Source organism: Drosophila albomicans, chromosome 3, assembly GCF_009650485.2.
Source record: "Drosophila albomicans strain 15112-1751.03 chromosome 3, ASM965048v2, whole genome shotgun sequence".
NCBI classification, from domain to species: Eukaryota; Metazoa; Arthropoda; class Insecta; order Diptera; family Drosophilidae; genus Drosophila; species Drosophila albomicans.
In genome coordinates, this window is record NC_047629.2 from 48,010,032 (window position 1) to 48,035,731 (window position 25,700).

The window sequence follows — 25,700 nt, forward strand, 5'->3', positions numbered from 1 at the left end:
ATTGTCAATTGCAATTGGAAATATGCGCACTTTTGGAATATTCAACACAAGTTGTACGGTATATTTTTGGTTAATTTGAATATAGTGCAAATGGTCACATTGACCACAAACTGATCTTCAATATGTTTAGGAGTGAAAAACAAGCGTTAACAAAAAAATAAATGCCGAATCAATATTTAAGCCTTGGTCAGTTGACCCAGATGCTGCAAATAGGCCTTACGACAGTCCATATCATCAGCTGGACGATTGTGCGGAGCCCAAACAGGTTCACCAATGAAATAACGCCGGGTTCGAATGAAGTTCTGTGAATCAAAATTAGGTTCCAAAAATTAATAGTTTACTATAATTGCAGTATGAATTTACGCACATTGGTGTCCAGTGTGAAACGGTGGTAGATGCCCGACGGTATAATAATCATATCACCTTTGACCACCTGAATGCGCAGCCAATTATCGTCGCCACTACCAAGAATATTTCCATTAATCGACTTCCATTGATGGATTGGGAACTGGAATACTTACTCGCGCACATCAAAGTAGCCGGAGCCATCGAGTATCAAGCGGATTTCCTCGTCAGTGTGCAAGTGCTCGGTGTAAAAAGCCTTCAGCTTGTTCGCATAATCCGGCAAACATTGCTCCGAGCAAGTGATCTGTAAGCGAAGTCCAATCAGGTAAATATTTAAATGAAAATCCTTTGTCTATACCTCATCCTCATAGGTGTAGCCACGCGTGGCACGCAGCTCGTTCAATTGCTTGTCATTCAGATAGTCATCAGCATTGATCTATGCATGGAAAGGAAAAGTTAGAGATAAGCTCGTCTTTGTCAAGGTCGTTAGCAAGCGGAACAATGAAATGTACCTTGAAGTACTCCACGCCGGTTTTCTTGTACAGATTCTCCAATTCCAAGTACTCAACGGGGCTGCGTTTATGCTCCAGTCGCTGATCACTCGGATCGGTGTCCATAAACCAGATTTGCACCATTTCACTAGCTGAACTCTGTGCTCCAAAACAAGATCAAGACTGTTCTTAACAAAAAGAGCTTTCTTTGCAAAAAGCTGTTTTATTCAACACCTGTTTTGGAGTATGACCACAAGCAAAATGCTTAAAATATACCAAAATACAGTTGCGCCCATAACTGCTCCTTGGTTACACTTCTTGCGGTATATTGGTATATTTCTCAAAGCAAAGGCGCGTCATTTTAAACAACTTGAGTCCCGAGTGTTCTCCAACCAGTATTTAGACTTTTGTTATAAATTATTATTTTCTAAAAATGTAAAATGAAAAACAATTAATATTGCCTGTTTCCGCTTAAATTAATATTTTTCCACATATAGACATTTGTCTGGTCGTCTAGTTAGCCATTTGCTTGAGCTCAATATGACAGCGTTGCCAGACTGTCGAAAATAGATTATTAGTTTCGTTTGGCCGTTAACATTAAAAATTAAATAATTTTTGTTTCTTTTTTCGAAATCAAAATTGCAGTTAAATTCAATATGCAGTGCCTGCGTTTGCGTTTTCGTGGCATTTTGCCGCGACTAGTGCCCATCCGTTATTATGCCAAAAAGACGGATATACCAGAAGACGTCATGGAGGAAATGGAAGAAGGATTCATAAATTTATGCAATTCCGATTCGCCATCGTTGTTACGCAAGTACTTAACGCGCGATCTTTTCGATGAGCTGAAGGTGAAGACAACGCCCACGTACAAATCGAATCTATTGGATTGCGTACGCTCTGGCATGTATAATTTCAACTCGAATGTAGGAATATATGCTGCCGATCCGGAGTCCTATAAAACATTTGCGAAACTTTTCGATCCCATTATCGAAGAGTATCATGGCTTTAAACAGGGTGACAAACATCCTGCCAGCTGCTTTGGCTATGGCTCCGATTTTCCCGATCTCGATCCGGAACGTAAATTCATTTTATCGACCCGTATACGATGCGCCCGAAGCTTGGACGGATTTCCCTTCAATCCGATGCTAACGCACTGCGATTACGCCCAATTGCAGACGACGATCTGTCGGGCCTTCGATCGGCTCTGTGGCGAATTCTCGGGCAAATATTTTGCGGTTTGCAACATGAAAGAAAAGGTAAAAGAAAAACTGATCGCCGATCATTACATGTTCCGCGAGGACGATCCGTTCCTGGAGCAGGGAATGGCCTTCCGCTATTGGCCGCTGGGTCGGGGCATATTCATGAATCGACAGAAGACGTTTATTGTGTGGGTCAATGAAGAGGATCACGTGCGCATCATTTCGATGGAGAAGGGCGGCGATTTGGGTCGCGTATATGAGCGCATGATAATTGGCGTCGAGTCGCTGGCCCATGAAATGAAATTCGCTCACGATCCGCATCTGGGACATATTAATTTTTGTCCCACGAATTTGGGTACCTCGATTCGAGCCTCCGTGCACATTAAGCTGCCCAGCATTAGCTCCGAGGCGACCGTTGTCGATGTGGCCGAAAAATACAGTCTCCAAGTGCGTGGGACGCGGGGCGAAAACTCGTCACCCGACAATGGCATCTATGACATCTCGAATAAGCGTCGCATGGGTGTCACCGAGTATCAGATCATCACGGAGATGTACAACGGCATCAAGGCGATCATCGAGACCGAGTGTCAGGCGGCAATGGATATGGAGAGGATTATGAAGGCGACGGCCAAGGATAATATGGTGCTGAAGGGCGAGGAAATGCAGAAAATCAAGAGAGTGGATAAATGTTCGCCTAAGAAAAAGCCGGGCGATAAAAAAAACAGACGATAAAAAGGGTACCGCTAAAAAACCAGAAGCTAAGAAAGCTAACGATAAGAAAACTGTAGCGAAGGAAGCTGCCGCTAAGGCAGCTGCAACTGCAACTGCAGCTAAAAAAGTTGCTGCTAAAAAACCGCAAGCCAAGAAAGGTGGTGATAAAAAGGATAAGAAAGGTGGTGCAGGCAAAAAGAAATAAATCCAAGTCAAGTAAAAGTATTGCAAAATGGAAAATCGTGTTAAATGGTCCCTTAACCCATGTGAATTCTTATCATTAATCATTATTGTGATCTCAGAGCACATTTCAATTAGATGATTTCCCATTTCTTAGCAGCTTTGTTCTGTTTAAATTCGTAAATTTATGGAATTTTGAAATTTGTATTTGGTTTAAACTGAGCTTTCATTCCCATCCTATCTCAGAAATAAACATGATCAGTACACTCTGTGGAGGTTGTTGTTCGCCTCGCAATAATCTTCGACTTTTTATTATTGAAGTTGAGGAAACTATGCAAATTCAAGTATTGAAGGAGAATAATATTTATAAGTATTGAAGGAGAATAATATTTATAAGGTTTATCGTATCCCTCTTCTTGGTGCATAGACATAAAGTATTTTATTATTTTAATGCCTCTATTAACACACATCCTTCACTCCTTATCCATTACTAAACCTCGACCCTGAACTTGGCACTCATGAAAATCGAACTTAATATTATTTTCAATTTTCTTCTTTAAGGGTCTTTTGTGAAGGGTCTAACAATTCTTTTATTATAAAAGTAAGAAAGCTACTGTAAATAAAACATAAAATATACCAAAGGCTGTAATTGGTATATTGATATGGTTCTTCTTATACCAACCAAAGCTATTAAGACAAGTAGTAAGTGGTTTTCCCATACAAAATAATTTCTTAATTTCTAATCGCAACCAAATTTTCTGGAATCATAAAAAGTCCTCTCGAAAATTAAAGCTCTATATGTTATAGTCTCTGAGATCTATGTTTATACGGACGGACGAACAGACGGAAATGTCTCTGCTGTTGACGCTATATATACTCTATAGGGTCGGAGATGCCTCCTTCTGCCTGTTACACACATTTCCTTCTACCAAGTATAAAGAATTTGAAAAATAAATCAGTTGAATATTTGTTGCGCGCATAAATACATAAATTTTCATCCTTTATATTTCTTGAATTTCATCGATTATAAAAAAATAAAACACTTCATATAGAAGTAAAGTTTTCTTTAAAGTATGTCCTGTAAACATTCTTCCCCCTTAAAATAACATACAATACAATTTTTTGTATTTTTTTTTTTATTTTTTTTATAATTTTAATTCTTTTATAAACTTAAGACTTAAAATAAAAATATTTAAATTTTTTTTGTTGGTTGTTTTTTGCTTGACACAAATGCCAAAAATGTTTTACATTGTTTTATGTTTTTTAAGCAAATATTTTTGTGAAATAGTTTTCAATTGTTGTTTCTGTTGTTGTTCTTGCGGTTGGTAGTGTGCAGTTTGGTGTTGTTGTTGTTGTTGTGGCGGAAGTTCTGTGAGATGGCGTCCTTCCAGCTCGGGTTTAGCCGCGACTCTCAAAAAGTAGACGACAAATGCCGAGTGCCGCCAGCCGAAGATCCGAGAAACTGAGAGAACGAATCCCGAGCAGAACAATCCACCGAGTTTGCCGCTCCGCAGCGCTACTAATCCTACTACAAACTAAAGCAAACACAACTCGGAACGCCAAAAAGATCTAGACATGACGAACCGAGCTGAAGATTATCGCCAACTTTCTTTAAAGAGGGGGCAGGAATCAATTGGATGTCGTTGCTGATTCCCGAAAGAAGTTGACTGATGATTGTTTGGTTGGGTTTGGCTGCTGTTGTTGAATTTACAGGCTCTTCTCGAGCTTGATCAGCTCGGTGATGCCATCGTACATCTCCTTGACGGCCTGGTATTCGGTGAGACCCATGCGACGCTTGTTGGAGATGTCATAGACACCGCCCTCGGCTTCGGTGTGCTCGCCACGAGTGCCGCGCACCTGCAGGTTGTACTTGGCGGCAACCTCCTCGAGCTTGGCCTTGTTCGAAGCCAGCTTGGGGACCTTGATGTGCACGGAGGCACGGATGGTGGTACCCAAGTTGGTGGGGCAGAAGGTCAAGAAGCCAAGACGATCATCGTGGCTGAAGGGCACACGCTTCTCGATCTCATTGACGGCGGTGGTCAGACGACGGTAGATCTCGCCCAAATCGCCACCCTGCTGCATGGAGATGATACGCAAATGATCCTCCTCATTGCACCAGACCAGGAAGGTCTTGTTGTCGTTGTGGTAGATGCCACGTCCCGATGGCCAGTAACGGCAAGCGTTGGCGGCCTGCAGGAAACGATCACCCTCCTTGAACAGGAAATGATCATCGATCAGCTGCTGCTGGACGGCCTTCTCCATGCCGGTCAATGGGTAGAATTTGCCCTTGAGCTCGCCCTCGAGGCCAGACAGAGTGCTGCTAACCTTCGATTCCATCTCCTTGTACTGGGCCTCGGTCAAGCAGGGGTTGAAGGGGTAACCCTGCATGGAGCGACCGCAACGGACACGAGTCGAGATCACATACTCGTTGGTGGGATCGACATTGCCGAAGCTGCTCACATCACCGAAATCGGATGCGGGATGCTTGTCGGTCTTCTTGAAGCCACCATGGTAGTCCTCAATGATGGGATCGAACAGATCGGCGAACACTGTGTACGCCTCAGCGTCGGGGGCATAGATGCCGACGCCAGAGTCGTGGTTCTCCAAACCGGACTGGATCACATCCAACAAGGTCGACTTGAAGGTGGGGGTCACCTTGTTCTTTAGGTTGTCGAAGACCTCCTTGGTCAGGTACTTCTTCAACAGCGACTTGGAGTCGGAGGCAGCCAACTTGGCGAAACCCTCCTCCAGTTTAGCGAGAACAGCGGCATCAACCATGGTGTCTTGTTTGCTGTAAATAGTAGTAAAAGAAGAGAGCAAAAGGTTGGGGTTAGTTTGGTAAATCGAATAGGTTTTACATACAGTGAAGGGTTTAAAGAGTAAACTGTGCAACTAATGTGATAATAATAGTAATAGGGATTCATCTTAATATTCTTTTTTTTTCTTTTTCAATTTATGCTACATTGTTGCTTAATTTGAAGCGCAATCAAGTATTCTTCTCCTTATTACTTTTCCATAAGCTCAATCAGTGCATTTTTCAGTTCACATTGCTGCACTTTAAGGTGTGATTTAACAAGCATATGCGTAGCATACAATAGATATAAACAAATGCGCAGTAACATGATAATTTTGATGTGTGCAACTACACCAGGTTCACTGTTTAGGGAGCGTGCACTGTAGTTTTTTTGGGTGAAAAGTGTGTGCGCTCAAAAGTAGGCAATGTTTTATTTCGCGCTCGGATCTCGCACGCAAACCGCCCCATCAAACTTGACGATTGGTGGTGATTCTCTCTCTAGAGCTGACTACTGGACTGTCTGTCTCGGTGTTGTGGTGGTGGCAAAGTTTTGCCGGCTGCCGCTGAATACGCACAGCGAACACACAGAGCACCGCGCCCCGCCCTTGTCCCGTTGTTGCCCGGCACATGCGCGAAAAAAACCCGGCACGGGGCACAACCAAGTCTCAGTCTCGGTCCCGGACTTGGTCCCGGTCAAAGGACCAGGGCAATAATATTTTTATGGCAACTTTAGTTCGTTTTTCTTTTTTTATTTTTGGGGGGTCCGTCTGACGTCAGCATTAGGATACACACACTCCACACAATGCTATTTTTTTTTGTGGGTTGTCTAGGACCTATGACAAGCCCCATTTCGTATACACACCCTTGGGCAGCTGCCTCATCGGAGGCGCCTCCCGCTGCTGCTGTCGCACTGCCATTCGGCTCACCGCCAGCGCCGCCATTTGCGGTTGCTGTGGCGCCGCCATCGCCTTCGATCACTTTCTCCTTTTTATCCTTAGACGCACACAAACCCATTGTGTATTTTTTAGTTTTTTTTTGTAAGTTTTTTAAGGTGTAAAGTGTATAAAATTTGGCCTTGGCTTGGTCACAAAGTTGTGTATGCGGATGCGGGAGTTTTTTTTGGGTTTAGTTTTGTGCTCCTCGCGTTCACGTTTTGTTTTTTGCAGGTAAAAATGAAATCACAATTGCAGCTTTCTACACTCAAGCTTCTCTATATATAGATCACACACACGCACACATCAATACACACACACAAGCACGCACAAGCGGCGCTTCAAATATATTTATATATATATTGCTTTTAATTCGATTTTGGGATTTGCGTGTGCAAATCCTTTTTTTTTTTCGTTTTTTTTGGTGGTCTGTTCGTCGTCTTAAATAAAGTGAAGTGTTAAGCTTGGTTAGAGAGATCAGGATTAGAGCGCGTTATATTGCTTTCGCTTCGTTGTCGCGTTTATCGCTGCTGCTGGCTGCTGCTGATGCTTTTACTGCTGCTGCCGCGCCCAAAGGTATACTACAAAAAAGCGACTACTACAAATGTGGCCTAGGCTCTACACACTAAGGAGCAAAAAACGGGAGCGGAGCGCGCGCTTTGCGTACGAGAACTTTGTTGCTTGCTGATGATTGCTCGACTGGCTGCTGACTACTGACTACAACCGACTATCGACTCGACACTATACAAAGGACTACGCTCTACTCTGGCTGTCTGGCCGGGAAACCGGGACTTAGGGTGCGTCGAGCTACGCTTTACATTACGTTTACGTTTTGGTTTTTTTGGGTGCTGGATGCGCTTCGTGTTTCAAACACGAACTCGCACACACATTCAGCACAGCAAAGAGAGCCCAAGAGAGCGAGAGAGAGCGGCGACTTGTCAGGGTTGCCAGCCAGCTTGGCAGCAGAGGGTTGCACAGTTCAGTACAAAAATCATTGCATAGCCGCAGGCGCCGGCGACGAAGGGCAAAAAACAGAAAGAATGAAAAAAAAGACTGTTGCCGGATGAGAGAGCAACATAATGCGGAAGGATATATTTATTTGATGCGTTCAACCACCAGCACAGAGTAGAGTACAGGGGGCTGAGGGAGGAAGGGAGGGATGCGCGCGAATCGATAAAATTTATGGCACGCGGCAGCTGGAAATTGTTGCGCCTCACCAGCAGAGGAGAGCTCAGGGGCTGGTCAAGTCAACTTCAAGTGACGGCTCGAGTGTGAAATGAGGGCTGCTAATGGCATGACTACTGAGCACATTGCCTACTTGTGCGGCGCCTCAAGTGGCATGTGGCATGTGGCATGCGTCGCGTCGCGGGGGCAATGTGAAATCACGGCCAGCAGCTTGCGGCATTCCCAACCAAACACTCTACTGTCTCTAAGTACACGTGCACCCGAAAAACGAGCGACGATGACTGCGATGAGATACTTTTCACGCCTGTGCAGTGACGTGTAACCAGGAGAGAAAAGGGGGTGTGTGAGGTGTGGAAGGGGGGTATTTGGCAGTCTAGTGGCATTGCATGTCTGTGCCACATTATTTGCCGCTGCAATTTCAGACACTGCTATTGTTTTGTTGTTTGCCTAATTTCATTACTCAGCCTCCCAACTCAGCTCAGCTCAGCTCTGACTAATTGCCCACTCGGCTCTCCAATGACTAAGCTCCAATTCCCAAACTCAGTCGGGCCTAGCTTCCCTCTCCCTCCCTCCCTCCTCCCCTTTCCTCTCTCTCTTTCACGACTTGCACTGCAATTACATTTGCAGTTGCCGCGAAATATTGATTTAAAATTGCAAATTATTTAAAAGCGAATACGAAAAGTTGGCCTCACTTTATGACGCATAAAACGCAATAGATTAACAAATTTTAAAGTGGGAAAATACTTTATATATAGTCTCTTATATTTATCTGGTTTACTATGAGGTCAGATCTTTGCACTAGTTTGATAAATTTTTCTAGTTTACAATGCTGCTCTGATCTTTCCTCTTTTAAGTGCAGTAGATAGAATTAGGAACATTTTTAGTATAAAATGTTTTTATAAAACCTTAAAAAAATCAAATTAACCTAGCTATTTATTTGTTCCTTACATGGTTTCTCATTAAATTAATCTATTCAAGAAGAAAAGTCAAAATACTAAATATTGCTAAATATTCCTCACATTGGGGTTTCAATAAAAATATTCTGCTTAAGTATAAAAGTCCAAATTATTGTGTTATCTTTTTTTTATAATAAAAATCGTGGTACTTTGAAAAATTGTTTTAATATTCTTGTATATTGTTTTAATCGAAATCTTTGTTTTTTTCCTTACACTGTTTTTCATTAAAAGTATTTTGTTATTTATTTATTTTTTTTTTTTAATTTGCAAATATTCAAAATATTTGGAAAAATTTCTTAATATTTTTTTAATATGTTCTAATTATTCTCAAAAGTTATGAGATACAATATTTACTCTTCTTTCTGTATATATGGATCTATACTAAAATAAACCTAAAATACAAAATAGTCTGTCTTTCTTTAGAAAAAACTCACACCTAAACCGCAACTAATAAATGCGAATGTTCAAATTAAAAAAAACAATTAACTAGAGCGTGTATAAAAGCTGTTTCAATCGAGTCTGCCAGATAAAACTCACTTTCAAGCTCAAACCGAATTTCACTTTTACTTGAGATCAAAATAAAATAAACAGCATACTTCTGGGATCGCTTAAGAACTCAATGCAAAGCAATTAGAGAGATGTCAGAAATGAAAACTGTGTAATCTAATCTGACCAGATTGCTTGATAGATAGTGAATATTTTTGCAAAATTACGTGTAGTCGGCTAAACTTATCTCCAGATATCTGCAAAAATACTTTGACCAAGTGCCGTTGCACTTATATTATAAATTTTTGTCAATTTTCCCTTCGATTTGGGGAACTTTTTTGTTGGATCAGATTTTGATTTTTTGTGGAAACTTTAAAAGAGTCACGGGTGTTGTGACTGCGCTCATAAAGATAAGCGGGTAGTTATTGTAGTTCTATAACTTGTAGATTGTCAAATAGGTGGGACACATCGACAGCGACATCTGCAGCGACAACGCCCTGGAGCACTTGAGTGAGTGCACAATAATGGACTAAAAAGAAGGGGTTTCGACTTATTGCCGGCAAACTAATCAATTAACTCGAGTGTGCACAACATTCATGTCACACACACACAGACACACACACAAACTAAACTTGAGTGTCCTCATCACACGGCGGCACTTGAAAGCGAAGCGAAGCAAATCGCATTAACTTGGCACAATTGAAAAACTGATTTCATTATGTGTGCGCCTCACTCCCATTCTTATTCTCACTCTCTCTCTCTCCCACACTCTTCTGCTCTTAAACAACCCTGTTCAAGGGCAGCGATAAACGTGACAAAAGGATATCGATAAATTGATTCGATTTAATTTACAAGGCAAGCTTTAAAATCGTTGCAAACGAAACACACGATTCTCAATCTCTCTCTCTTCTGCTCTTAAACAACCCTGCTCAAGGGCAGCGATAAACGTGACAAAAGGATATCGATAAATTGATTGTATTGAATTTGCAAGGCAAGCTTTAGAATCGATTGCAAACGAAACAAAATTTTATACACACGCGCAGCACGATTAATTTTTGGTTGAATTTCCTTAATTAGAGCTATGTTAATATGTAATTTGATATGTGCAACAGTTAATTGGGAGTCGGGAATATCGCGACACGAATATTGGCAACCGTTAACGGTTAACTTTGATACGCGAATGGCAAACGGCGAATAGGCTTCAGCGCTAACGCTTTTGTTTTATTCGCAAACTCAGTGCCAGAGTCGCAGTCAAGTGGAGAGATTAAGTCTGAGTAAGAGAGAGAGGGAGAGAGAGAGCGTGACGCTGGAGAGTTAGCCTGTAGCAAGTCAGCTGATAAGCCAAGCAAGTGAGCGAGAGAGAGAGAGAGTGAGTTGCTGTTTGAAACTTTCAAGTTGCAGTTGCCGGGCGCTGAAAGTTGATCTTGCCAACAACCAACTCAGCTGGCACAAAACGGATAAGATAATGTCCGCTATAGACGACATCTAGTACTATACAGCCATAAAAACTCATTAGATGTGTTGCTGCTTCTAGAGCCACAGCCATAAATTGGCAAACGATGAAAGCGAAAGGCTTTTGCCAAGAATCGCGCAAGCGAATGGAAATCGTTTTCTCATTGCAGTATTTTTTTTTTGTGTGTTTTCCGCAAGTCATTGAACCACACACTGAGTCTGAGTCGCCTCGCCTTTCACCTCCCTCCCTCCCCTCACCCTCTTACCTCCTGCTGTTGTTGGTCCACTGTCCGCTGTTGTTTTGTGTGCTGCAATAGCTGCGCTTTAATTGCATAGCAAAGTGCTGCGATTTTGGCCTGTTGGCGATTGCACAAAGAAATTGGCAGACGGCAGTTCGGGCCATGGCTAAAATGCGAAATGAGTTAACGACATCAATATGCCGCGAACGTGAGCAAATGCAGCACCAGCAACAGCAAAGTGCAATAAAACAACAAAAAGTATTTTTTTTTTATAACGAAAACAAAACATGGAAAATAATTTCACTTAATAATGCAATTAACCCTCATGCGGGGCAACTACAATTCAAATAGTCAGCATAAGGGTTCAACTGAAAATAGTGTGTGTGAGCGAGAGAGATATACATATATTCTTGGACACCCGCATTTCCCATACTTTCCTTCTCATATATTTTTTCTATAATCATTTTTGTTCTGCTAATTTAATTAAAATTCTTTTTGGCAAACGTTCTCTTGCCTCAATTAAACCATAGCGAGATTAAGCAGAATGGGGTGAGATGGCTTTGTGATTAAATATATTTACGAATGTGGTTATGATGGTCTCATCGTCATCATCATCATCATCGTCATCTTGGCAGCGGCAGCAATTGTTGGCGGTATAAATTTCGCTAGAATATTTGCGCTCATTGCCCGGATGTCGTTGATTTAACTTTGTTTCATTCTTTCTTTTTCATTTTTTTATTTTTATGGCTAATTCTTCTGTCTGCGAAGACAATCAACGCGCAAAATGCGACAGTCATTTAGCTACAACAACAAGCAGTCACACACACACACACACACATACACAAGCAGACGCTTGCAGTTTGCAGTCATTGCATTTAACAGTTCGCTTGGCTGTTAACTAACAGCGCTGCTGTTAACAGTACTGTTGTCATACAGTACGCTAGCGATAGCTTTTTCGGCCAGTAAAAGCTCGTCCTGTGCAATTGGCAAAAAGTTTGTCGCGTGCAAAGCTTTCGCCTGCTTGCTTACAGTGGCGGCCAAAATATGATGTCTGTTGAACTCTATTTGATTTGTTTACATTGCATTTGAAATATGCACAATTTGTTTATTTGCTTTGTGGCAGCGCCAAAGCGAATTGTATATCACAAAGCAGACACATCGTTTGCTGAAAACGTATTTTCGACTAGTTGGCAATTTTTGTCAGTTAGGGTTACAAACACACACAGAGACTTTGCTGTGTGCAATTTCATTTCCTGTCTAGCCAAATGATGCGAACTAAAACTCTGCCTTAACCTGGGAACACGCCCACGCCCAACCCAACTCGGGCCGCGATTATGCAACTCTTGACAGCTTACAACAGACAGACAAAGGCGACACTGGAGAGCGGTCTCCTATTGTTTTCAATCGACCGCACCCCCTTTTTTTGGTTTAATGGGGGCGGCGGCGTTTGTTTTGTATAGGAAAATGGGAAATGCGAATTCAAATTCGTAGTTCAACTGCAGCAGCAGCTTCTTTTTTTTTGTTGTGCGCTGCTGCTGTTTTTTTTCTAGCTAGTTTTTTTCTCGTTCTTTTCATTCATTTTGCGCTTTAATGGATTTCAATTGAATAATTAACAACAACGTGCCAGAGTCAGAGAAAGAGAGGGAGAGAGAGGGGAACAACAGCAATTTGTACAACAAATTTGCGCGATTTGCTGTTGAAATAAACAGATAAATAAACTGACAAAACACAGTTCTAAAGCATTTCCATTTTCAATTCTCTTTTCTTTAGCCCGTTGTGTTTGTGTGTTAACTTGTCAGCTGGTTTTTATTTCGCCAGTTTCACAGCACGGCGCTATAAATATATTATGCTCAGGTATTGATTCTTACCCCCCACCTATTGTATATATATAGGGTATATCTCCTCATTTATAATAGGTCTAGCTAATGTGTGTGTGTCTGTGTGTTTTTGTGTGCGGTGCTTTGTTTTGTTTATTTGAACGCTTTTGGTTTTTTGGCTGTATTTTTAGCAGCCGGCATTAAATCAACTCGGTAAGCGAACCCCTACGCGCATCGACCTGCTACTAAAATTAGCCTCAAGAAAAGAAATTCCGAATTCCTATTGGATATGGGGGGACTCTCAAACTGTAATTATATAATAGTTTTGATGCAATTGCAAACAGTGAGAAAGAGACAGAGCTCGCTTGCTGGAGGAATGAGTTCATTCAACTGATTGCATATGATTAATAATGGCCAGACCCAATATCGTTGGGCGTGAGTGTACGATAAGCGGTTATGCAATTCACTTGGCAATGACCGCCATTTTTCTAAGTGTAAGAGTGTGTGTTTGTATGTGTTTGCACTCATAGACAAGTTCAAGGCGAATGTAATTCAAGTAGACAACAGCAGAAAGGAAGCCCGCCAAGTGCTACAATGTTGGCAAAATACTTTTGGCAGCTGCTGTGCTTTTGATTAGTTGGTATTCGCTTATCGTTTTGGCACTGTTAACATTCTGTTTTCGCCTTATCATTATTATTGGCCAAAGCCAATAGATAGTTGGGTTCGGTTAGTTACTTGCTCGTTCGATACATTTGTAAATTGCAGTTGCCGCAAAAAGGGAACGACGAAACAAGTTTTTGCAGTTGCCAATTGACTGACTAAATATAGGCATACTATCTATATAAAGAGAGAAGCGTTCGGTGATTTCCATTTTTTTGCCGGTAACCGGTTTCGTTGCGGTTTGGCAGTTGCAAAAAGCAAAATGCAAACTGCACCTTCAATGACTCAGAGAGAGAGAGCTTGAAGTTCAAGACTCGATAAATCGAATTAAATTGAGAACTGGGCACACACACACAAACACACTCACATCCTTTTGGGCTTCACTCTTCAACACTTTAACTTAATAATATATAAATTAGACTATAATTATTATAATTATCACAAAAAATATGCACAGTATTTATTTGAGTTGTTTTATGGTTTTTTGTCTTGGAGAACGGCTCACCTTTGCAACCGTAGAATTCAACGTCCAACGTTACAATGATCAGAAAATGTTGTTCTTTGGCTCAGCTGCAGTCGACGACGGCAGTCAGGCAGCCTGCCAGGCAGCGGCAGAGGCAGCGACGCCAACAGCGGCACCCTTCTTCTTTCACTTTCAAACTACTCAATGCGGCGAGAGAGCGAGAGAGAAACAGAGACGGCTGAAAGCTTTGCTTTCGTATATCGAATGTACTGGCAGCTGTACGTACGTGTGTGTGTGTGTGTGTGTGTGAGGCCTGCCTCCTGCTACGTTGCTATAACAGTGCTGCCTGATGTTCTTTGCTGTTGTCGCTTGGTCGCTTCTTACATGTATTAGTAGTTGGCGGCCAATTGACGTAGGACGGGACGTGACGTATGACTCTAAAAGCTTTACGTTATTCGTTCCTATTCATAAAATGCGAGCGCAAAAGAGCGCGAGCTGTGTGTGCAAAGCTTTCGTCACACTGTGCCGCAGCAGCAGCAGCAGCCGTAGCAGCTGGCAGCAGGTTAAAGCAGTGTGACCAATGCCATGTTAAGCAGTGTCGCTGTGTTGTGTATGTGAAAAGGAAAGTCTTCGAACAAAACATGCACTTGTATGCGAGCACTATACTGGATATGCGGTGTGCAAGAGAGATAGCGCGGCATCTTTCTCTGCCTTGCAACTAATTGCATACATATAAGGTACATATAGGCAAGTTTATGTACAGTTAGCGCTGCTACTGCGACAGTCGTCGCATCGACTGCAGCGGATTACGGCAAGCCTACTACTGTGTGTGTGTGTATGGGGGCGTCGTATGTGTGCTGGTATTGGTAATCGAGCGGAGCTCACATGACACCAACAAACACACGCAAGCCTTTTTTTCCCATACGAGTACGAGAGAGTACACAAACATTGCTTAATTATTGAGGAACCCGTGTGTATTTAATTTATAACGACACTCCACACACGTGTGTGTGTATGCGTGTGTGACGAACCTGACGAACTAATCAAAGTAAATCGAAATTTATTGTTCCCCTGGCGTAACTAGCCCAACAACTATTTATTTGCTTTATTCCTTTTTGTTCATGCTTTCCAGAATTAAGTGTAAATATTTGCAGCATGCAAACAAGCTGACAAAAAAGCTTCGCAAACAATGGGTGAAGAGGAAGGAGAGAAGGGGACAAACCTATAGGTCTACAGCTGTATACTCGATACCGTAGTGGAGAGTATAGAGTGTAGTCAGCTGTAGACTCTGTAGAACGGAGGTGGAGAGTATAGAGTGTAGATACTACAGCGTATGCAAACGAATCTGTACACAGAATTACTATTTGTTTGCTATACTCTTCTTTTTTATTTGTGACACGCAATGTGTAAGAATGTTGTATGTATAGAAGATGTACATATACATACATATAGCATTGTATTCCTGTTGAGACGATATACGACCCCAAAAGCAGTTTTGTTTGTTGCTATGCACACAATTCTCAATAAACAAAATTGACACAGGTGCCTAGCCTATATAACACCATTAAATACAGACAGTCAGCAGACGTTAAGCATCGCCTTACTTTATCATGAAGTTTGCTTTCTTATTATAGAGTATACCATATTCGATATGCCTAGAAAATGTTGTTTCTATATTCCTCATAAATATGAACACCATATTACAGTCCCACAGATCGTATATTTTGGCACTAATACCACACATAAAATTAAGAAATTTTCGAAAGAAAAAAACTGAGATAATTATAAAATAGCAAACGGCAAATAGGAAAACTACAGCTCATATCATTTATGTATATATACATATATATAGAATTTTGGGTTTTCTCAATTGGTTAGATCAAGCGACATGACACAATATCAATCTAAAGCATACTTAAGCGCTATAAGAGACATGAAAAATAGAATATAGATATTTCAACAGTCTTTCGGTAAATTCTTGAACTTGATTTTGAATAGCCATTAACATTTGTTTTCACATTGTATATATAGAGAAATAGATGTACCTCCAACCTGCTCGCGATCATAAACATACGATACGGACAGTTCTAGATATCGAACCGAACATATTATTTGAGCAAAATGAAAATATCTACATAGATATTTGAACAGTTGCCAACGAATTTTATGCAACAAACAAAGAACGAACCACAGCGCTACAACAACAACAGCAAAATATATATCTTTTACTACACACATAATAATATATATATTATATGTAGTATATTTTGAAAAGAACTTTTGCTTTTCTTTCTTGAAAATTTGAAAAATTCTACAGAAAATTTAATTAATTATATAAAATATTTTTGATTATACTCTGACATTCGCAGTGGTTGCAATGTCAAGTGAACAAAGAGAAAGAAAAGAAGCAGAAAAGTTGAATGCTACAGGATGTTGTGGGATGATGAACTTGGAGGTCTCTACTCGACCCGAACCTTACATAATCCCATCCCAGCAGCAGAAGTTTCTTCTCCCGACATTTGCAGTTTTCAATTTGCGCTTTCGCTTTTCAATTGGTTTTGTTGTCGCTTCTCGTCATCCTCATCATCATCATCATCATCATCATCATTAGCATGAGTCGACGTCGAGTGGCGCTGAGATTACGTAAATCCCGCTAGCAGATTTCTGTGCGTAGAGGAGAATCTACGACGCTGTGAGCTACCCGCTAAAGTATCTATTGTTCTATATGGCAATATGCAAAATAACAAAATACATATACAACAATATAAATATACTACTACTTCCACTACTACTCATGTACTTTAGTGCCCGCTAAGGGGGTTGACATCGACCTTGAAAAAACCAAAACAACAAAACAAAACGAAACGCAAAAAAATCTCTGACGGCGACAACAAAGTTTTGTGGCCTGGCAATTTTGACGTGTAGTTAAAAAAGCACTTAGCATTCACAAATCTAAGGAAAGCACAGTCAAGCTGTAGTAAAACACATTTGATCTTAATCTGAAACTCAATGAATTGAGAAAACTATTTAAACATTACAGTTTTGTAATGCTTAGAAACGCATTTGTTTAAGGTTAAGGGATAGAAAGTCGTTAAACATGTTACTTTAGTATTGTCTAATAGCTTTTTTCTTCTGTCTTTATTTGAAACTCAAGGAATTAAGACATTACAGTTTTGTAGAGCTTAGAAAAGCATTATATCAGGGAATAGAAAAAGTTGTTAAACATTTTTGTTTAGTACTGACTAAAATCAATTTCTTTTAGTTTATTCGATCTTAATATGAAACTCAAGGAATATAAATGTCGTTAAACATTATAAAGAATTTATTTTAGTTTAGTTAAGTTAACCGTTATATTAGAGCTTTACTGTGCTTTCGAGCTTAAGGGCTCAAGGCACTTGCTTTAGTTTATTATGAATATCAAGGAATAGAAAAAGTCGTTAAACATTATAGTTCAGTACCAATTAAAATCGTTTTTCTTTTTGTTTAGTGGATCTTAATCTCAAACTTAAGGAATATAAATGTCGTTAAACATTATAGTTTCGTACTTCTTTAAATTTCAAGGAACTCAGAAACTGACAAAAGTTTTCAAATAGTCTTCTTTAGCCTGAAAATTTGTTTCATTTTCTGATTCGATTTAAATATGATCGTTATACTACGGCTTTACTGTGCCTTCGAGCTTTAGTGCTCTTCTGAAGCGCATTGGGGGTGAGTCAGAGCATTTAATAGATTCAACTTTTCATAATATTTGCTGGCAGAGGCAAAAGTTTTATAATAGAGGGATACAATTGAAGCAGAAACTCTGAACATAAAGGGATTTAAAGTATGGCGAATAATAAAGTCAAGTGACAGAGCTTTAAAGCGAGAAAATGTATTCGCTAGCAGCTGAATACTTCGGTTATAAAGCTTTAGAAAAGGCATTAAAAATATGGTCACAATTAATAGTGACGATTTGAATAAATGCAAATAAAATCGACAATGATTACTCATAAAACGAATAGTCATATAATCACAAAGTTAAGTTTACTATACACCAAATCTATAGAAATTCACACATTGAAATGGCGTGCGAAAAACTCGATTATTTCCAAAGATAAAAAGTCCAACAAAAAGATATACTACATATATACAAATATACTATATATAATACCGGCGAAATGTCTGCTAGAAAACGTTAAGCACACACTCAATGATTAGATTAATTGCTAAATGCGCTCGGTTAAACGATTTTCCTCCTCCAAAGTGAATGTAGAAGGCGGAGAAGTCAAAGAGAGGGAATGTTAAGTTCAGTTATCACGCGCAAAAATATCGCCGGCTGATTGAGGGTGTGTCAAACACACACACATACATACATAGATAGATAGAAACACATTGAAACGCTGTTGAACTTGAAATCGGAATTGCATAAGCGAGCGAGCAATTTGTGTGTACTAAAAGTTAGTCATTCGAGTGAATGAAAATGCGGCAAAGGCAACAATTTGGTTGCCTGGTCATATAATTTGAGTTCAGGGAAGTGAATATGCCGAAAAAAACAGCAACTGAAAGAAAATTAGCAAATCATTTGAAATATGTGTTATTAATTAGTTCAATTTGCAGGCACTCAAGCACGAGTTCAATTAACTTTCGCTCTCTTTCTAGCTTTGTAGGCAATCATTGAAGCCTGAATCAGAGCTGAAATTGCTTGCAACAGATACAGATGTAGATATAGATATAGATAATATATATCTATATATCTACTACCTGCCGCTAAAAGCTCTGCGCGTGTTTTGTCGCTCGCCCGCTCGCTTTTGTTGTTTGTTTGCTAAACAATATTTTGGCATCACTTCAAAAGCGACGCTTGCCAAAAGCAATTTGCATTACGCGTGAGCCAAAATCAACTCACCACACATCTGCACAGATATGTATATAATGTATATGTACCTGTCTCTATATCTATATAGAAACATCAAATCAGCCATCTACCAAGATATGCGACATCTATAACAAACTAGACTGACTCTATCGACTGAACACATCAAACGATTCTCACTATTCTGTGCGTCTAACGACACTTTTCAATGGCATCAAATAACGTGTAAACACTTGTGTTTACAGAGTATCAATAGCCTGTACTTACAGGGTATAAGAGTGTAATTACTTCAGATAAAACAAACATTAAATAAAGGTGAAATTAATACAAATATAATCTAAATAAATACGATAGATTCATTGTTCATAATCTTCAAGAGTTAAGTTAATATTTTCATACACACTTATGTTTACAGAGTATCAATTGTCAGTTCTTACAGGGTATACAAGTGTAATTACTTTGAGTAGAAACAAATGCCGAAGAAGGTGTCAAAGTAACAAATACAAATATAAACTTTCATCGAATAAGTATACATTGTTTAACAAAATCCCTGATATGCATTTGTATCTTCTTAAAAATTCGATTTTCTTGGAAAAACACATACAAGTAGCTTTAAGTTTCTACCTACTTTAGGAAAATTTCGTTATAAAATAAACGTATATTCCAGATACTTTCAATTTCTATCTAAAACCATATATCAGTCAAAATAGTATTAATTATTTATAAATTCTAAGCAAGTAACAAAGTAAAAGAATGTTTGTCATCTTTTGAAAAGACGTCTAATTAGAGGGGGAGAAAACTAAATAAAACTAGTCAGTTCTGGAATAGTATTATTTACAGAAAAAAACAAATTTTAAGTATTTTTCGCTTGTTTATCTGTAAGTTTATTTCAGAATTAATAGACCAAATTATATGTAATATGTTTATGAATTCATAAACAAGTTTCTCTGCACATAGAACAAATTTATTGGCTTCCCATTCAAAAAGAAAACATATTCACAATTCACACTATTTAAAAGTGGGTTCAGTTCCCGATCTCTTAGACCAGTAGATCACAGCCTGTCGTACTTTAAATAAATACAGGGTACAAGTAAAAAGTACATCTGAAAAGTTGACGGACCGCTGTCCATCAGCCCGGGATGTTTTGCATTATGAAAGTGTCGCGATATGCGAACAAAGCGAACTCAAACAATTAGAGATGAGGCGTGACGCCAGCACATCCACTAGATGAATATTAGAATAAACTAATGTATGTATATAGGGAAACACATATGTACACACATACGTATATATATTTGAGAAGATCTGGCTAAATTTAAGCCTTAATGGCGCAGAGGAGGTTGCTTGCTTGCTTGGCGTCGGCGGCTGCAACGTTGCACAGCCAATTTGCCGCATACAACACAGCAACACAACAACAAAACGACAAAAAACAATAAGTAAAAGAAATTAAATAAAATAAATCTAAGTAAATTTTGTGTGTCCCAGCACCGCGAGTCGAGAGTTGGCGGCGTCTGCCATCGTTGTTCTCGCTTCTCATTCTCGTTCACGTTCACGTTGCGTCTCCAAACATGCACGTTTAAATATAAACTTGGCATGGGGGAGATCATGTGACCCGGACGGACAGACAGACGGACGGGCAAGCGACTAAAATCGTATGGGGTGCATTATTCAAGACATTTTTCCACTATATCTATATCTATCTATACAGTGAATATCGCTTGTCAACACACGAGCTACAAAAAAATAAATGCTACTTTTATGATCGTTTTACTAGCAATATTTTTGGAAAGAACTCATAGCTATCGGTGTTTATAATCTCTTAAGGGGAAACGCCTCGTTAACGCTTTTAAAGCAAATTGAAGAACGTCATTTTAATTGAAAGTGATTAAAAAATGCAACGTATTAGTTTGCAATGACTCTATGAGTTATAAAAACCAACTATTTAAGGCAAACTAAAGATATTGGACTGAACTAAAAAAATATGGATTAAAAAAATTAATAGATCAAAAGATAAAGATATAAAATAAATACATTTTTAAAGCAATGCATTATTTTTGATTAAAATAATGGCTGTAACGCTTTTAAAGCAAACTCAAGATAAAAGTTAAAGATAGAAAATAAATAAATTGATAAAGCAATAAATGCAATTTTTACAATCGTTTTACTACAATCGTTTTACTGACAGTATTTGTTTTTTATAGAACTTATAGCTTTCCATGTTTGTAATCTCTTAAAAGGAAACGACTCATTAACACACTTTGATTAAAAATTGTTATAGAATGCATGTAAGTAGTTTCCCAAGAACTCTATATGCGAAAAACATAAGTAAAAAGTGTTGGACTAATCAACAAATCAACTAACATAATAAAAAAGATAAATATATAAAATAAAGATATGATACCTATAAAGTTCGCTGATTGCAAAAGGGTTAAATGTCTACTAAATAGTATTGAAAGATTTGCAAATAACTATTATTTAATGAAATTATTTTGAACAAAGATCGAACATGAATATTTTGAATTTTGTTTATTTTATTAAATTTGCAACGAAGTATTGTATTATTTAAAGAAACAGGTATCGAAAATTATTATTAATTCTCTTGTTAATAGGCATAAAAAGGAACTTCATCGAAAGCAATGATTTTCACAATACTTTAAACTTTTTTTCAAATGTAATTAAAGTAATTTAGTAAACTATCGATAACTTTAAGACTAAAAGTTTTTTTTTCAAAGAACTAATTTCAGATCTATATAACTTATGATTTCGCTGGCTTAATAAAATTACACAAAATAACACACACTATACTGCATAGAATATTCATTACATTATAAGCAATACACACTGTATCTTTGCGTGAGCGCATTGCCAAAAGGTGTTTGAACGCGCTGCTCGGGTTACATCCTTGGGGGACACCTGGCAAGGACAAGGCTTGCGTGCAAGGTTTCCACAATTTGGTGAACATTGAACATTAATATTAATGACAAATCAATTGCACACAATTAAGCTGGCTCTTTTCCTACAGCAAACAAAAGGCATTGCAGTGCAAAGCGGGAAAGAGACAGAGAGAGTTGTCAGTTGATGCCACATTGGGGCATAAGAGCTGTCCGCCCAAGCACAGAACATGAAACTAAAATAAACAACGTCATCGTCAGCCGCAACATCATCATGCTGATGATGATGGTGTTTTTTGCTGATGATTATTATTGTCACAGGCGCTGCAACAACTCTTGAGACTGACGCCACATGGCAACTATTTTTGCGACAAGAAGAAGTCAGCTGAGTTCGTTGCACCCGCCTGCAGTCAAGAGCTGAAAACTGGGAGCTCTTCTGCTGCCATGCGGAAGTTCTGTCGCTTTTCCCCACACACAGAAACTAATTGAAAAATTTCGTAAAAATAAGGCAACCAAATAATAATAATAAATAACGAAATGAAATGAAATCAAAATGTCTTACCGTTCACCCGCTTGCTGCGCCTCCTTGATGGACTGCACAAAGGCTTGAGCCTCGCCTTTGATGAAATCATTGCTGGCATCCTTAAGCTGCTCCTTGTCAATCTTTGCCACTTTGCTCGGCGGCAAAGTGGCGTCGAAAAGCTTCTGATCCAAGGCATCCAACTGATTGCCGTTGCCATTGGTGGCAGTGCCATTGTTTGTGCCATTGGTATTGGACTCGGTTAGAGCTTTGGGCAAGGGAATAGGCATCTTGTCGGCTTGTTTGGGTGCAACAACTGGAGCAGGTGCTGGAGTGGGTGCAACAACAACTGGAGTGGGTGCTGGAGTAGGCCTAGGTGCTACAACGGGAACAGGTGCTGGGGCAGGAGCTGGAGTAGGCACTTGAACTGGAGCTGGAGCGGGAGCAGGAGCTGGCTTGGGTGCTACAACTGGAGTAGGTGCTGGTGTTGGAGCTGCAGGCGCTGGCTTAGTGACCGCAGGCGACGGCGTTGGGGTCGATGGCTTGGGTGGACTAACAGGCGCTGCGGCTGGTTTCGAAGGTGTTGCTGGTGGTGTGTTTGGCTTGGCAGCAGGTTGTGGTGCTGGCGCAGGAGCTGGCGAGGGGGAAGCAACGGCTGGTTTGTTATCGAGCGCTTGCTGTGCGGGCTTCTTTGGACCAAAAAGCCACGCCAAACGTTTGCTACGAAATTATAAAATGAAAACCAAAAACAAAAGAAAATGATGATAAAATCAAATAAATATTCGAAATAATATTACAATGAACAAACTAGTAAGAACAAAATTCCATTACATTGAAAAAACTAGTGAGAAAAAATTTCAACGAAAAAAAAAGGAAGCGTCATTTGCGTCTTCTTCTTCACTGACGAAAATTCGAGAAAAATAGCTTTTTCCTTTTCACTGCTTCTTAAATTCCTTATGCAATAAAATACTCACCAAAAAACGAATATTCAATTCACACAATGAGCAAAAAGAACACGACTTTAATAGCAAACAATTTTTAATTGTTATAATTATATTATTATTCTTTTTTTATGTGCAAAATTTGTTAAACCGACTGAACTTGTCAAAGCGAACAAACGAAAAGGAAGGAAGGAGAGCAGATGAAAACAAGTGTGACCCCACTGACATAAAGCACTGCAGCAGGACAAGCAGTGCGACCCCACCCATTAAAATTTATTAGCTGCCCAATTAAAACCGATAAATTGTGCTATTTATTTCAATCAAGCCAAATATAATAAAAAATGTGAACCAGATACATTAAATCGAGAATTTTTCATCAATTGCATTAAATGGGTGTTAGGAATGAATGCATATTTGTGAGCAGCTAGAAGATATCGATCAAATTATCGATACTTGGCAGAGCTTAGAAATAAGTGTTGCCAAAACCAGTATATTCCATCTAACCGGTATTTTAAAACCAACAAATGTAAACAAATCTCAAAAGTTTGGTTTGGACCACTTTGAACTAGAATTTGTAAATTAAATTGCAGTTAAAATAAATTGCATCAGTTAACGCTCCGATTAGCAAGCCGATATGACTGAGCATTCATTGATAATGATAGGAAGTGCTGGACAATTGATATACAATAGTCAGACGACAAAGTTAACTGATAACGAAAAACCTGTATTAGCTGCTATCACAATTTCGCCAATGGACTAGCAAATCTCGTAATTTGGCAACAACTTCCACTTTTACCCCTCTAGCGTAAGCCTTTCTAATGTCACGTACGCCACACGAAACGATATAAAACTCGTGTATACCGCAACAAAAAAGATAAGCAAACAAATACGAACGTTAAGTACGTACGTATGTGTATATATTACGCATACGCCCTCTTGTGCAGCGTCCCAACCGGTAAATGACTCTAACACTAGATGGCGATCGCTTCAAACTTCAATTATCACATTATTTCGCTAATTAAGCAATAGGCGAGAGAGAGCTTAGATAACAGCCAACAAACGAAGACACTCGAAACACTCTTTTAGCAAATTCGCAAAAAAAATTTGTTGTGGCCATTTCCATTGAGTTTGTTGCCGTTGCTAATTGCACTTATCATGATTAGAGCCCATAGCCGGTGGATTTCTTTTTGCCTTTTGCTGTTGCTGTTGAGGAAACCGTGCAAAATTTATTATTATCATGTGACACTGAAAAGTGCACGAACAATTTCGCTATTTAACACATGGAAGCGACCTATAAATCCGGCACAACTGGCCAGAGAGTTTGAGTTGTGATTGCGCGTTGTCTACAACAATCGAAGCGATTAGATTAGACATTTGCAGTTTTTGACGTTTGTAATTTATGGCCAAAATAAACGAGAGAAGAATTCCCGTTTACTGAAACGCCAGAAAAGTGTTTACTAAATACACAAAAAGAGCAATAAAATATACACTCAGTTACATATGTGAGCTGTTTAACTAAATCATTAAGCTCTTGAATCAACAGCATTAACATGAGTGTGCTTAAGTAATGTTTTCCCAGCTAGCAGAACATTGTTTACATTTCCCCCAACTCGCAACAGTTTGTTATTCCCTAAGCTGCCTAAAAGTATGCAACAGTTCGCAACATTTCCACTATTTGCAGCAGTGGCACTCAAACTGTTTTGTATGGACTGGGACTTACCGTATTTCGTCAACGGCGAACGTCAGATACCACAATGCAAACATCTTTTATTATTGTTGTTGTTGTTGTAGTTGTTGCTGCTGCAATGAGATAAATAAAACGGGTTAATTATAGAATATACTATGACTAAAGCGATACAATTAGCCAGCAAATGTGTAAATGGGCATGAAAAATGCAGCTAGCTTGTAGGAAAAATTAAATAACAAAATCGAACTTTAACAATTCGTAGCAGCCGTCAAAGGTAAACATTTGTTTAGCATTCGCAGAGCGTCGGAATTTTTGCCGGCATATTTATCGTTTGTCGATTGTTGCGCACAATTTATTTATAAACAATTTTGCGATAGGATGTGAGTGTGCGACTTTTGTGAGTGCGATTGGCAATTGGCAATTAAAATGACCAAAACTGCACAAATTCATAGTTCATAGTGTCGTGACACTTTCTGTGGCAAATAGCCAAAGAATCACGAATTGATTTTGCAGCAAAAGCTAAAAGAAATTGTTTCCGAGAGGTAGCAAAGAAATGCTGATCATCGAGATCTGCACTTCATTATTATTGAAAACGTATGCGAAGGTGCGAAGCGGGGTGGCATAATGCTGTGTTTGTTTTTTTTTCTTGGCAACGCACACGCGGCGTATGAGCAATGCCAGCAGCAAACACACACACACACATACACACTCATTCACTCAGTTACGTCACGTTGCTTGATGAGAGAGCGTCACACACACATCATAACGTTGACAGACGACGACGACGCTGTGTTGCATGCCACACACACTTTACACACACTTCTTGCCACTTGCCACACTTTTTGGGTGCACTCACCTTTTGTGCTAGAAACAAATTCACAGTTTGTCAGTCACAGTTAAGAGCT

The 25,700-nt window shown here is 39.4% G+C and overlaps 3 protein-coding genes across 5 annotated transcripts; 1 reads left to right on the top strand and 2 right to left on the bottom strand.

Annotated features, from left to right (window-relative positions):
* Positions 1 to 30: 30 nt before the first annotated feature.
* On the bottom strand, positions 31 to 1,061 carry LOC117570064 (acireductone dioxygenase). The gene is made up of 5 exons (XM_034251498.2): positions 858 to 1,061; positions 704 to 781; positions 522 to 649; positions 368 to 461; positions 31 to 302 (listed from the first exon to the last, which is right to left on the bottom strand). Exons 1-5 carry the CDS (start codon positions 978 to 980, stop codon positions 177 to 179), a joined length of 549 nt encoding a protein of 182 aa, XP_034107389.1. The 5' UTR covers positions 981 to 1,061; the 3' UTR covers positions 31 to 176.
* A 343-nt stretch (positions 1,062 to 1,404) lies between these two features.
* LOC117570063 (arginine kinase 1-like) lies at positions 1,405 to 3,224 on the top strand. Its single transcript, XM_034251497.2, has one exon. The coding sequence runs from the start codon at positions 1,493 to 1,495 to the stop codon at positions 2,765 to 2,767; it is 1,275 nt and encodes a 424-aa protein (XP_034107388.1). The 5' UTR covers positions 1,405 to 1,492; the 3' UTR covers positions 2,768 to 3,224.
* Positions 3,225 to 4,588: 1,364 nt separating this feature from the next.
* On the bottom strand, positions 4,589 to 24,887 carry LOC117572447 (arginine kinase 1). 3 transcript variants are annotated; one of them, XM_034255278.2, is made up of 3 exons: positions 24,829 to 24,887; positions 22,210 to 22,887; positions 4,589 to 5,717 (listed from the first exon to the last, which is right to left on the bottom strand). In XM_034255278.2, exons 1-3 carry the CDS (start codon positions 24,870 to 24,872, stop codon positions 4,634 to 4,636), a joined length of 1,806 nt encoding a protein of 601 aa, XP_034111169.1. In that variant the 5' UTR covers positions 24,873 to 24,887; the 3' UTR covers positions 4,589 to 4,633. The 3 variants fall into 3 exon arrangements, with proteins under 3 accessions (XP_034111169.1, XP_034111171.1, XP_034111170.1); XM_034255280.2 differs by lacking the exon at positions 22,210 to 22,887; XM_034255279.2 differs by lacking the exons at positions 22,210 to 22,887; positions 24,829 to 24,887 and adding an exon at positions 6,583 to 6,749.
* Between the last annotated feature and the right edge of the window lie 813 nt (positions 24,888 to 25,700).

Bases quoted from the DNA above. Each gene is read 5' to 3' on its own strand.
- LOC117570064 (XM_034251498.2), bottom strand. From the start codon at position 980: ATGGTGCAAATCTGGTTTATGGACACCGATCCGAGTGATCAGCGACTG. The intron at 782-857 runs GTACATTTCATT...TTCCATGCATAG, and splicing joins CCGGCGTGGAGTACTTCAAG to ATCAATGCTGATGACTATCT. The intron at 462-521 runs GTAAGTATTCCA...TATTCTTGGTAG, and splicing joins GGCTACTTTGATGTGCGCGA to TGGCGACGATAATTGGCTGC.
- LOC117572447 (XM_034255278.2), bottom strand. From the start codon at position 24,872: ATGTTTGCATTGTGGTATCTGACGTTCGCCGTTGACGAAATACG. The intron at 22,888-24,828 runs GTAAGTCCCAGT...ATAATTTCGTAG, and splicing joins TTCGCCGTTGACGAAATACG to CAAACGTTTGGCGTGGCTTT. The intron at 5,718-22,209 runs GTAAGACATTTT...TACTATTTACAG, and splicing joins GCGCAGCAAGCGGGTGAACG to CAAACAAGACACCATGGTTG.
- LOC117570063 (XM_034251497.2), top strand. From the start codon at position 1,493: ATGCAGTGCCTGCGTTTGCGTTTTCGTGGCATTTTGCCGCGACTAGTG.